The 14,117-nt window shown below is 35.2% G+C and overlaps 1 protein-coding gene across 2 annotated transcripts; it reads left to right on the forward strand.

Moving 5' to 3' along the window:
* The first annotated feature begins 9,635 nt into the window (after positions 1-9,635).
* On the forward strand, positions 9,636-12,606 carry LOC107898792 (probable polyamine transporter At3g19553). Of its 2 annotated transcripts, XM_016824334.2 has the most exons (3): positions 9,684-9,828; positions 9,944-10,947; positions 11,851-12,606. In XM_016824334.2, the coding sequence occupies exons 2-3, from the start codon at positions 9,983-9,985 to the stop codon at positions 12,374-12,376; spliced, it is 1,491 nt and encodes a 496-aa protein (XP_016679823.1). In that variant the 5' UTR covers positions 9,684-9,828; positions 9,944-9,982; the 3' UTR covers positions 12,377-12,606. The 2 variants fall into 2 exon arrangements, with proteins under 2 accessions (XP_016679822.1, XP_016679823.1); XM_016824333.2 differs by having other exon boundaries at positions 9,636-10,947.
* Positions 12,607-14,117: the final 1,511 nt, after the last annotated feature.

Here is a 14,117-nt window from a genome sequence, read left to right on the forward strand (position 1 = left end):
CGTATTGGGTGTGATTTCTTAAATCTTGGATAAGTGGATGTTCTTTTAAAGTTTTATTGTACAAGTATTTTGGCCTGATTCATTTTGGGGAAAATTAGAATGTTGTGCCCTAACGCATTGAGTGTGGTATCTTCTTTCTCTGAAATAATAAGGATCTTAATACGTAGCCTTTTAAGTTTTGCTAAGGATTACATTTTTTTCCAAATTCTCGACCTTAAGACACTAATTAATTAACTAGGTACCAATTTTGGGCGTTACGAGGGTGCTAATCCTTCCTCGTACGCAACTGACTCCCGGATCCGTTTTTCTAAAACTCATAGACCAAAGCCGTTTTTTAGGTGATCCAATCACACCTCAATAAAAGATTGGTGGCGACTCCCATTTATTTTGTTTTTTTTTTTAAGTCGACAACCTAAAAATTTTGTTTTTCAAAAAAACGGTTTCGACAGTTTGGCGACTCCACTGGGGACATTTTTTTTAAAAAAAAGAGAGTCGAGCCACAAAGTTGATTAATTTTTGTCTTACGGTCGAGAAAAATATTTTTTTAAAAATTCATGACATCCTTTTGCATTCATTTTCTTATCACTTAAATATTGTTTGCATTATACATTTCATGAGTTGAACAATTTTACCCCTTTAAGTGGGAGTAAGAAGCTATACCTTCGTGAGGTTTTCACCTCCGTGTAGGGTAGTGGATTGCTTTCGGGATACATCCGTACCTATGTCTTCGTGAGATTTTCATCTCCGTGTAGCCATAGGGAAATGTATTTCCCTGAATCGAACTCGATCCATATGAGCCTATAATGGGTGAGGATTGAGGAATCTGCTAGTTCGGGTACCTTTACTTTAGAAGCCAAACCTCATATAATGAACCTTAGGAATCCACCCTAAGTAGAACTATACTAAACCCTAGTAGATATCCGAGTAGGAATTTTACTATTATATTATATGTTTATATGATACTGACTTTTCGTGTTTTATTTACATGTCATGGCATTTCATTTCATTATAAAAGAGGTGTTGATTCATGTTCAATTTCTAAATAGAGAGCTGGTCATAAGAAAATGAGTTTTTTGATAAATTGGATGACAATATGGTTGTCCGAATATGGTCCAATAACACATAATAAGAGAAGGATGATAATTTAATGGAGGACTATGGCTCCGTTGCCCAAGAATTCAAGATGACAAAGATTATTTGAGAACCATTGAACCTTCTTAAAGAGAAGCCAATGAGCATCACGAGGATGAGCGAACAACAAGTTACGGCCCAGATTGAGCAAAAAGGATATAGAAGAGACGTTTTTGAAGAGTTCGTGAGATTTATCTTAACGCTCGAATGAAGAAGAAGATTGAATGTCTTCGCTTATGAGGGTAAGGCCGTATAAATATTCATTTTATGTAAAGAGATTTATTTTCTAGTAAAATTCTTTAAATGGAATTGAATCAGAATCAACATCTCTTTATGCATTCATTCCATGCATTCACATTACATGATATCATATGCATTAAAGTCCACTAAAAGATTCTAATTGATATAAATCATTCCTCAGTTAATCTAGAAACCAACCAGCATACTAAACACCGCTACGGTACTCGATTGAAAACTAAATGATATGGATCAAAGGATGGAAAGACTAGAACAATCCCAAAAGGAAATGCAAGAGCAACTTCAAAAGCAAATGAATGAGCAGCAAAAAATGATAGACAAAATGATAGAATCTCAAGGGAGTATGATGACTCAGTTAACTCAATGGTTCAACAAAGGAACTGATAAAGAAAAAGACTTTGTGCTCAATAATGAAGAAAAAGACAATGAGGGACCTGTTTATCCTCCAAACTTTACCCCCCAACAAGTTGAGATATACCTGCGTAGGTCCTCTATTACCATTAATCCTTCGGGTGACGCTGCAACGCTATTGAATCTCCAAGCAGGATCAGGCTCTAACCCCGAAGCCAACTTTGTTAATCCTGCTATTCCTGATTTCAATGAGACGGCTGGAAAGGAAAAAATGAATGATGAATTGCCAAAACAGCTAGAGGAAAAGTACAAATGGCTGGAAGAGAAATTTAGAGTGATGGAATGTGCAAAAGGCTACTATGGGATCGATGCTAAAGAATTGAGCCTGGTTCCGGATTTAGTGCTCCCTTACAAATTCAAAATGCCAGAGTTTGAGAAATATAATGAAACCAGTAGCCCCGAAGCTCATATTAACATATTCTGCAGACGAATGACCGGTTATGTCAATAATGACCAACTCTTGATTCATTGCTTCCAGAATAGCCTCACAGGGGCAGCATCCAAGTGGTACAATCGATTGAACCGTACCCAGATTAATTCATGGAGAGATTTGGCACAGGCATTCATAAAGCAGTACAGTCATGTGACAGATATGGTTCTTGATAGAATCACCTTACAGAATTTGGAAAAGAAATCAAATGAAAGCTTCAGGCAGTATGTACAAAGGTGGAGGGAGGTCGCCGTCCAAGTTCAGCCACCGCTCTTGAAAAGGGAAATGACAATGTTATTCATAAATACATTGAAAGCTCCGTTCATCACACATATGTTAGGGAGTGGGACAAAAAGCTTTTCTGACATAATCATGAATGGTGAAATGATTGAAAGTGCCATAAGGAGCGGAAAGATTGATGCTGGAGGAAATAAAAGAAGACAAGCCTCAAAAGAAAAGGGAAATGAGGTGAACAACGTGAATACATACGGCAAATCGATTGCTAACCAATAGGGTTCATCAAGACAAGAATTAGGTGTGAAGTCAGGTACTGAAAAGCTCCAGTTCACGCCAATTCCAATGTCGTACAATGAGCTATATCAAAGCTTATTCAATGCGCATGTTGTTACTCCTTTACATGTGAAGCCTCCACAGCCCCCGTATCCCAAATGGTATGATGCAAGTGCACAATGTGATTATCATGCAGGAATTACAGGGCATTCTATAGAAAATTGCATTACCTTCAAAAAGCTAGTTGAAAAAATCATCAACATGGGTATTGTCAAGATAGATGGTTTATCTAGTACCCAGTCATGATTGAATATGAAGGGGTGTCGAGAAGTGTTCACGATGAAACAACTGAAGAAGAGACTTTGTCAGATTTTTGCCCTTATAGACTTGGGAGTGTTTTAAATAATTAGACTGTAGAAGAAGCCCCTGTAGTATTTAGAGATTACTCAGAGTAATGTTTAAAACACACTTGTTTCCTTCAACCTAGAGGCAATAAGAATTCCTTTATGAAATAGGCTCATGTCTGAACGTTGTTATTCTAATAAAATACATCTTTGCATTCATTTTTAAGCCAATATTCTTTCATTCTTTTCAAATAATTATACTTTCATTCTTTCGGATCTCCTTCCATATTATTCCATTCATTCATAATTGTACAAATGATTATTTATACATTCTTTTGTATATTCTTTGGTACCTATTATGGGTCCCCAGATATCAACGACATGAGTGATGCTGTTACGGATTCAGAAGTTCCTTTTAGTGGGATCTGTGTTTAGAGGGATCTCATGACTTTAAAGATGGCATAGATTGTGGCCTATTTTCAGACTTGTTACAGATGGTCGAACATGAATGAAATCTTACCTCATGAGGAGACAATGGAGATTGTGACATTAAGGAAACGTGCATAACCGAAGAAATGAAGCAGAACCTTGTTGAGTTACTTCAAAAAGTTCAAAGATGTCTTCGTATGGTCATGCTTGGGTATGCATTGACATTGTAATCTGAACAACAATGTAATATAAAAAAAATTTTACAGTATGTTCAAGATTAACATCATGAACGATGCATTCCTTGCCGGGGCAATGCCTTCTTCTTTGGCTCATAATGGTTTAGCCCGTCGAAGTCAAGTTATCATTTCTCCGTTGTTGGATTTCATATTAATTGAAGAGGAAGATCCAAAGTTTTCGTCATAGTTAAAATTATGCCCCAAAAGGCTCTATCAAAGAAATTTGATCACAAAGAAGATTTTACATTGGTTCTGATCGAAAGGGATAACGAAGACTTGTCTAATCCTATGAGTTCAGATTTAAAAAAAAAACAAAAAAACAAAAAAAAAGGAAAAATTGAGAGGCCAAAGTGAAAACCCGCAAAGGGCACTTTGAAACCAAAGAGGATTTGAGTTGAAAACCCGAAAAGGGCGGCTCAAATATTGATCAGAATGGGGCACGAGGTGATTAGAGCAACTCAATTTTTAACCAGATTGGGGCATGTGGTGATCTTGTTATACCAGAATTATCAAGAAAAGGTAGGCAACATCTTGGGGCATTGGCAGAGTACTGTGGATCTCCTAAACACATGTCAAACTCAGATGGATCTTCAAAAAAAAAGTTTGTACAGAGAAGTTCAAGCTGCGATATCTGGGGCACCCAATATTCATATTATTTATACTAAATTTGTTATTCTCGGAACACTTCATTCGTTTCCAAGATACGTATTCCCAATTAATCTATTTGTTATTCTTCTTTACTATCTTTGATAATTTATTTATTTTAAGCTATGCTCAGAATTATCTCTATTTCATCCATCGTTTTGTTCTTTTTGCAAGCATGTTGCATTAGAATAATGATCAATGGATTAATAAAACTTTCACGAAAGAAGTTTTGCATATTACTCTAGAAGTTTCTAAATAATACAATAGCCTGAAACATGACTATTATTTAGAACGCACCGGGTTTAAAGGTTGGAAATCTGAAAAGGAACAGTCTAAACTAGGACTTTCTCTTTGGATTTTGTTGTCAAAAAAATTAGATGTCGTGTTGATGACAAAACCTAGGTCAACAAGCAATTAATGATCACCAGGCAATAGAAAGTGGTTACCTCAGGGAAGAGAGCCTTCAGTTGCGCATGAGCCTTTGGTACGACACCTTGGGAATGGTGTAAGAGGGTAGAAATATTTAGATCCTGTATCTTTGAATTGTGATAGGAGAGGATTGAAGAAAAGTCATATACTCTTGGGTTACAGTGGGAGAACGATGGTATGAATTTTTGCGCCCCAATGGATTAAACTTGGAGGTTCACACTGGGGGGCAACCTGGCTAAATGTTTCTTCAGAAAAGCCAGTCAAGCAAGAAGGCATTGTAGCACGTTACTCACAAAGCTTTAATAAACTTCGAGTAATGACAACCTAAGCGGGATCATTCTCGGAAAAATAAAATTTTGCATTCATGCAAGCACCATTCATACATGTCTAGTTAGAAGCATTTGATGCATTTTGATCATGCCATTCTAATCATTAGGCATAATTAGGTTCATTATACAGGTCATGCTCCCCAGAGAACAGATCAGTGAAAGAGCAGATCTTGTCTTCTTGCATCGACAGCGAAGCAGATCGAAAACAAAGCCTTGCCTTCCTCGTTTGTAGTGGAGCAGGTTAAAGATAGTAGATCTTGCCTTCCTGCATTGACAGTGGAGCAGATCGAAGATGGCGGATTTTACCTCCCTGTGGTTATAGTGGAGTACATTGAAGCCAGTAATTCTACTTCCCTAGGCAACAGTGGAATAGATTGAAGATTTCAGATCTTATCTCCCTAAGTAGTAGTGGAGCAGATCGAAGATGGCAGATTTTACCTCCCTGTGGTTATAGTGGAGTACATTAAAGCCAGTAATTCTACTTCCCTGTGCAACAGTGGAATAGGTTGAAGATTTCAGATCTTATCTCCCTAAGCAGTAGTGGAGCAAATCGAAGATAACGGATTTTACCTCCCTGTGGTTATAGTGGAGTACATTGAAGCCAGCAATTCTACTTCCCTGGGCAACAGTGGAATAAATTGAAGATTTTAGATCTTATCTCCCTAAGCAGTAGTGGAGCAGATCGAAGATGGCAGATTTTACCTCCCTGTGGTTACAGTGGAGTACATTGAAGCCAATAATTCTACTTCCTTGGACAACAGTGGAATAGATTGAAGATTTCAGATCTTATCTCCCTAAGCAGTAGTGGAGCATATCGGAGATGGCGGATTTTACCTCCCTGTGGTTACAGTGGAGTACATTGAAGCCAGTAATTCTACTTCCTTGGACAACAGTGGAATAGATTGAAGATTTCAGATCTTATCTCCCTAAGCAGTAGTGGAGCAGATCGGAGATGGCGGATTTTACCTCCCTGTGGTTATAGTGGAGTACATTGAAGCCAGTAATTCTACTTCCCTGGACAACAGTGGAATAGATTGAAGATTTCAGATCTTATCTCCCTAAGCAGTAGTGGAGCAGATCGAAGATGGCGGATTTTACCTCCCTGTGGTTATAGTGGAGTACATTGAAGCTAGTAATTCTACTTCCCTGGGCAACAGTGGAATAGATTGAAGATTTCAGATCTTATCTCCCTAAGTAGTAGTGGAGTAGATCGAATATGGTGGATTTTACCTCCCTGTGGTTACAGTGGAGTACATTTAAGTCAGTAATCCTATCTCCCTAGTCAGCAGTGGAATAGGTTGAAGATTGTAAGTCTTATCTCCCTGCAGTTGCAGTGGAATAGATTGAAGCACTAGCTCCTATACTTTTGAAGATGCAGTAGGAAGGAATGAGGCTACCTAAAGAAGAAGAGTTTCATGTTCCAGCAAGACCGGGCAAAATTGGGCATTTTTAAAGTCTTTGCTCCGTTCCTGTTACACGACAACGAGCAAAGAGGGGCAGCTGTAATACCCAATTTTAGCCCGGGCTCACATATGGAAACATAATTTCCGAGGATACGCAATCTTAGATATGATATGCAATCTTAGATATGATATGTAATCTTAGAAGATATGATTTTGTAATCTTAGAGATTTAATTTGTAGATACCCTTTAATCTCAGCCGTTGATCTGTACCGTTGGATTTGGGGAGGCTCAACTATAAATAGAGGCATCTCCCTTCATTGTAGAGAGGAGAGAGAGAAAAGAGGAGGAGGAATAAAAAAAGAACGATTGGCAGTTTTTTTAAAGGTGGTTTACTATTTTTTTCTTTCGATTATTATTTTTTACTTATTTACGATTTTAAAAAAAGGAGAAGGTGATACCACTGCGAATTTTATTTATTTATTTTATTTAGCCCCTCTGCCTTTTAATGTTTTTATAATTAAGTTTTCTTTATTTTTTTAATTTACCCTTTTATTTATTTTAAATTCCAATTTAATCCTTTTGAATGACACCGTTTTAGAGGAGAAGGGAAAATTTCCCTTCCAGCCCCTCTATGTAACTCACGCGTTCAAATTAGTCCTTTTACTTTTATTTATTTGCGGATTTACCCCAGATATTTTAATTGCAATTCAATTTAATTTTTTATGTTCTTTTTATTTATTTTATTAATTAATAGTGTAATTATTATTTTTATTCTAATTTTTTTCTATATATATTCCTTTTATATGTACATATATATTTAAAAAAAACGAATATTTTCCTATTTTTTTAATGAATATTTTCATATATATATATGTAAATATTTACGTTTTTAAGTGATTAAATACTCACCTTTTTTCCTTTTTTAAAATATACTTATTTTTTATTATTTTATATATGTATGTATAATTATTTTTTTTCTTATTTTCATAAGTATATTATGTGTTGTATTTATATATAAATTCCATCATCTAAAACTTTATTTGTAAATTATATGTATATTTTTAATCTTTATAATCTTACACGTTCCTTCCAACTTTGTTTTACTTTTAATTTCTTATGTCTTGCCTCCCAGATGTTATACAAGCTCTTCTAGACCTATACTTCATCTTTCCTCTTTGGTGGCTATGAAAAATCTCAAGGTTTTGAGGTGAAATGGTAGAATTTTATAACAAAAGACCAAATTGTATAAAAATTAAAGTTTCTCTCTTTTTTTTTTGAAAGTGGAATGAATCACTTATATAAAAGATGAAGAAGTTTCTTCATTTTTCCATCAAAATATCTCAACTAATTTAATAATAAAATATTATTATTTAATATATAAAAAATCTAACTTTAATCATTACAATCAAATGGTCGAGATTTCATCTTATTTTGCAATCTCATCCAATGACCCATATTTTGCCAATGATATTTTCTCATAATTATTTTATTTAAGGAATAATTATTTTGCCCTTGACTTTCTCTACAATTCCATTCTTGATTCATAACATTTTCTTAGTATAATCACACTCATAGTTCTTCATTTTTTCCTTTCCTTTCCTTTCCTTTCTTTCCCATTTATTTTTGCTGCCCCAAGATGCTACCTTTCAGCCTTCCAATTGTGTAAAAAATTGTGCACTTTTCCCTTTTTTTTCATTTTAGTCCATTTATTCCATCACCCAATCAAATTTCAACACTCTCCAACCTTAATTTCCATAAATTTCCACAAAATTTCCACCTCATCAGCTATTGGATTTTAACCCCATCATTTTGTATCTAAAAATCAATTAAAATGGAAAATCTGCATTTAAGTCCCTCCTCCATACAAATGGAAAAATTGCATTCTAGTCCCTCTACTTCCCCACTTTATTCAATTTAGTCCCTATCTCAACTTTCAATTTCCACATATCAATATATCTCGTCACATCCATAAAAAATTATTTCTTAAATTTTCACCCTTTTTTTCCAAAATGATAAATTTACACTGTAGTCCTTAATCTTTTAAAAATTTCCAATTTGATCCTTACTAAATTTTGTTATTCATACTTTCTCTCCAAATACTTGAGTCACATTTAAAATACTTATCCTTTCTTAGAAACCAAAATTTTTGAGTATTACAACTTGTTAACTTCTACCATTGCTTCTAGAGTAAAAAAATTCTGTGTACTAAATATTTTCTCTTATAAAAATCTAAAATTACTATTTTTGTGAAATCCAATTTTATGAGATAATTTAATTAATAGTATACAGATTCATCCAATTCTATATCCCATTCACCTACTAAATGTTATAATATGAGTTAAATTACAATAAATGGGATGAATATGTCACATCTTAATGAATTTTTTTAATTAAAAAAACAATGGTTTTCTTTTTTAAGAAATAATATAATTTTTAGCTTCGAAATTTGGTAATTAGGTCAATTTCGGTATTTATATTTTATTTTTCCATTTTGTTCTTTAAATTTGACAATTAAATCTATTTTGATACTTGAATTTAGGTCTTGTCAAGTTTTGATGATTTGATCATTGTTACTGGAACAATACTAGATTAGTCAGACAAAAAAATGATCAACATAATGGTCCAAATAAAATGGTTGAATTGGTTAATTTGAAAACGACTTGAAATTGGTAAAAATCGAAAATTAGAACAAAGATAGATAGGTGAATTGGTTTAATTTTTTTTTTTACCTTTTTAGATTTTTATGAAAATTTAATTAATTATTTAATTATTATTGATTTGGTGATTAAATTAATTAAACTAGTTGAATCGAGAATTATTAAAACACTGAATGTGACATCTTAAAATTATATCATATCATCACTTGAAAATTTATATAATTTTAATTTTCAAGTGACGAAATGAGTGTAATATCATTAAACTTTTATATTTTTTAAGTTCAGATATTAAAATAAATTAATTATCAAATTTATGTGTAAAAAAAAATACAAATACCAAAATAAAATTGAGAAAAAAAATTATATTACCTTTTATCTATTATGCTCACGAATAAAAGTATGAATCTGTCAGCAAATTTTGTATATGTATATATCATATTCAATTTTGGGTGTAACACACTTTCTGCAATAAAACGTGGAATAAATGAACCCCACCCAATAAAAGTAATAGTTTCCAGAAAATATCATTGAAGATCTCAAAAAGATTGTAGCTTCCTTATCTTATTATTATTTTTCAGAGAAGACCCAGGTTTTTTTTAATCCTTTGAAGAACAGGTAAACGAAATCAGAAAATCCATATCTTTTTTGGGTTCTTTTGGATATTGAAGTTTCCATCTTTAAACTCCAAAAAAAGATCTGATTTTTATCATTGTTTTTGCCCATTTTCAAGGGGAAAGCCATTATTGTCTTCTTGTTTCCCTATCTATTGATGGGTGGGGAAGAGGGTGCAAGCACCAGCTCTATCAAAACCAATCCAAAACTAACACTATTGCCACTCATAGCTTTGATATTCTATGAGGTATCTGGTGGTCCTTTTGGTATAGAAGATTCAGTAAGGGCAGGGGGTGGCCCTCTTTTGTCTTTGCTTGGTTTCATGGTTTTCCCCTTGTTTTGGAGCATCCCAGAGGCTCTAATCACAGCTGAGCTTGCTACAAGTTTCCCTGAAAATGGTGGATATGTTATTTGGATATCTTCAGCTTTTGGTCCTTTTTGGGGTTTCCAAGAAGGTTTTTGGAAATGGTTTAGTGGTGTAATGGACAATGCTTTATACCCTGTTTTGTTCCTCGATTACTTGAAACATTCATTTCCCATATTTAACACCATGATTGCTAGGATTCCAGCTTTATTAGGGATCACAATTTCATTAACATATTTGAACTATAGAGGGCTACACATTGTGGGAGTTTCAGCTGTTTCACTTGCTGGTTTCTCACTTTTGCCTTTCCTTGTAATGGGGGTGATTTCAATACCTAGGATAAAGCCTAAACAATGGCTTGTTGTGGATTTTAACAAGGTGGATTGGAGGGGTTACTTTAATAGTATGTTTTGGAATCTGAATTATTGGGATAAGGCAAGTACTCTTGCGGGGGAGGTTGAAAATCCGAGTAAGACGTTCCCGAAAGCGCTTCTCGGGGCGGTGGTTTTGGTGGTTTGTTCGTACTTGATTCCGCTTTTGGCCGGGACAGGGACTTTGAATTCTCCTTCTAGTGAATGGACTGATGGGTATTTTTCTGAAGTTGGGATGTTAATAGGAGGGCTTTGGCTGAAATGGTGGATTCAAGCAGCTGCTGCAATGTCTAATTTGGGGTTGTTTGAAGCTGAAATGAGTGCAGATGCTTTTCAACTGCTAGGAATGAGTGAGATGGGAATGCTCCCAGCCATCTTTGCTTCAAGGTAACTTTAAGTTCCCTGATCTTTTTGCTTCCTTATATGATTAAAATTGAATGAAAGCATTGAATTAGATGCCACATGAGTCGAACTAGGGTGCAAGTATTCGGACTCGTTGATTGATTTAGGGTATAGGTGAAGGGTCATGTCCCCATACCAATGTTCAAGCATGTTTCAGGAAACAGATACTTAAAGAAAAACAACGAGTCGGAGTAGAAGTTTCTTTTAAACTTTGAAACAACCCTTTCCATTATTGCACCAGTACACTGTATGTATCAACATGATTACAAACAATGTTCTTGGAAACCCATTTTTGTAGGTAAAAGTATCATGGAGGCCCTTATACTAAGAGTTATATTGCATTTTGCCCTTTCTACTAAAAAAAAAGGTAAATTAGTCCTTAGATCAAAAAGCAAACTGGTCATTTTCTTAAAAATTTCATTCATTTCTACTGTTAAAAGCTAGTCTCTCTATGTCAACATAAAGTATATGTGCACGCCATATGTCATTGTCTTGTTATTCTCCTAGCCATGCCAGTTTTTAATAGTACCATTGGATGAAATTGTTAACAAAAGGATCGATTCGCTTTTTGGTCTAACATATGAGGATTAATTTGCCCATTTTCTGAGTAGGAGCAAAATGTAATCTCTCTCTTAGTACAAGGGCTTCTATGATACTTTTACCTTCAAAGTATGACTACATTAGTCCAATTCGGGTGTTTAGACTTTAGAGTGTAAGTTGAGGATCATATCCCTGTACTAATATTCAAGTATGTATACGAAACAAATACTTAAAGAAAAACGAAGAGTCGAAGTAGAAGTTTCTTTTAAACTTCGACAACAACCCTTTCTATTATTGCACCAGCACACTCTATGTATTAACATGTTCTTGAAAACCCATTTTTTGTAGGTCAAAGTATGGGACACCAACATTCAGCATATTGTGCTCAGCCACTGGAGTTATTTTCTTGTCATGGATGAGTTTCCAGGAAATTCTGGAATTCCTGAATTTCCTTTACTCAATTGGAATGCTTCTCGAATTTGCTGCTTTCATAAAACTGAGAATCAAAAAGCCAGATCTACATAGACCTTACAGGGTCCCTTTGGAAACATTTGGTGTAACAATGCTTTGCTTGCCACCTGCATTGTTACTTGTTCTTGTCATGTGCCTAGCTTCTGCAACAACATTCATTGTAAGTGGTATAGTTATTATCATTGGGATCTTAATGTACCCTGTTTTAGTTCATGCAAAGGATAGGAAATGGACCCAGTTTGATGATATAGAACAACTGGTGGTGCCTTTAGATAATCTGGACACACCCCGACCGAAACAAGAAGTTTCGGATGAGGCCTCGGTTAGTCTTCTTCCAGATTTAACATCACCGGGGATTAACCAAGAAGTCTCAGAAACTTCACCTGATGCAACTCAAAAGTAGAGTAGGATCTCTCTTTTTCATACTTATGTACTATAATTCATGATTTTCCACTGATTATTAGTTGTAATAATGCATATTTTTCATCAATGGAATGTACACAACGATACCGAATGCATCCGAATTCGCGTGCAAAGAATTGATGCCATTTCATGCACACAAAAAAAGAACAAAGCAGACAATGGCTTGGAAACCTGATCATATATTGGATTGGCAATAAAAGGGATTATACATACCTCCCCCTTCTTTCTCCATTCCTCTTTCTTCTCTAATTGACTGTATGATACAAAGTTCGCTGCGAGTTAAATCGAGTGCAATGTTATCATATTTTCACTGTCTCCGTACTTAGAATGATCAACAGCAAGAATACAGTACAGAAAGTTGTTTTTAAGACCTTCTTCTATGACCATTTTTCTGCAATACGTTCTAATAATCTAATTTCCTCGTTCTTCGAAATATGCAGATCGAGTTTCTGAAGATTGCTAACAAAGAGGCTTGCCTCACTTCGTCCTTGGAAACACTTTCTGAAGTTCACTGCCAGCTAAATCGGGTGCAACATTTTCAGGACTAAAACTAGCCACCCTTAAAACTAAAGCTGCTTCCTCGTACAAAGGCCCTCTTTAAGAACAGCTTATAAGTCTACTATAATTATAACCCATCCAGGGCAATTTCATCACTCTTCATCCCATCAACAAGAGCCACCATGGCTTCCCAATACCTCCCACTATGGCCATATGCAGTTATCAAAGAAGTATAAGCATATACATCAAAACTAAACCCTTTCATTATGCAAGCCATTTAACAAATTAGCTGCAACACAGACCTTTCTTTCCTTAAGATACTAATAATAACAGCAACAATGAATTTCTTGCAAAAGCCTAAACCTTTGACAATTACTAGTACTTCATCAGTCAAATACTCTTGTTTTTGAATCGGGGTTTGCTTTGAAAGTGCTCAAACAACTTAGCCAAATCACTGGCATTCTGCCAAGTTGATTGGAGTCAAAAGAAGGGTCGATTAAGGAGTTGACAACCCTGTAACCCACGGATGAGGTCAGGTGAACTACAGATGCAGGTCCAGTTCCGTACTCGTGGCTCAATGGGTTGTTGGGAGTCTTCAAGTTGAAGGAATGGGGTTGAGGGAGGGAGGGAGGTTTGATTTAAAAATGGAGGTTTAAGGGTCGGAGGATTTCAAAGGAGAAGGAGGAAAGGTAGTTTCTCTGCCATTTGCAGAGATTACGAAAAAGTTGCAGTGTTTCTATCTATGGTAGAGCAAATCAAGAAGACAGTTGGTTCGCTCCTCGTTATTACAGTGATACAACACTCTTACCAGTCAGTTTTTCTCCGTTTAAAAAGGATATGAGAATGGGAACAAAGAAGACAATTAACATTCTTTGATCAATAAAAACTTGTTATCATGCCATGGCAAGCATCTATAACCCTTAGGATAATTGGGAACTCTTTCAAGACATGTTTAAGTTTAGACGGTGAGGCACTAATAATATTGCATAAAACAATATATATATATACCAGGACATTGACAGGAAATTATGCAAGTAGTAATGCTTAAGTCTCAGTTAACTTATAAGGCAAAAAGCATGGTGTTCTTCAGCATCACAAAGAAATAGACTTACACCCCCCATAAACATTGCCTCTTTCTTGGTCTGCAAATTGACTCCTCATCTTAGGATCCAACAAAGAAAGTGAGGAGTAATCAACCCAGCTGTTTCAAGAAACCCGACGCG

Source organism: Gossypium hirsutum, chromosome D04, assembly GCF_007990345.1.
Source record: "Gossypium hirsutum isolate 1008001.06 chromosome D04, Gossypium_hirsutum_v2.1, whole genome shotgun sequence".
In the NCBI taxonomy this organism is placed as follows: Eukaryota; Viridiplantae; Streptophyta; class Magnoliopsida; order Malvales; family Malvaceae; genus Gossypium; species Gossypium hirsutum.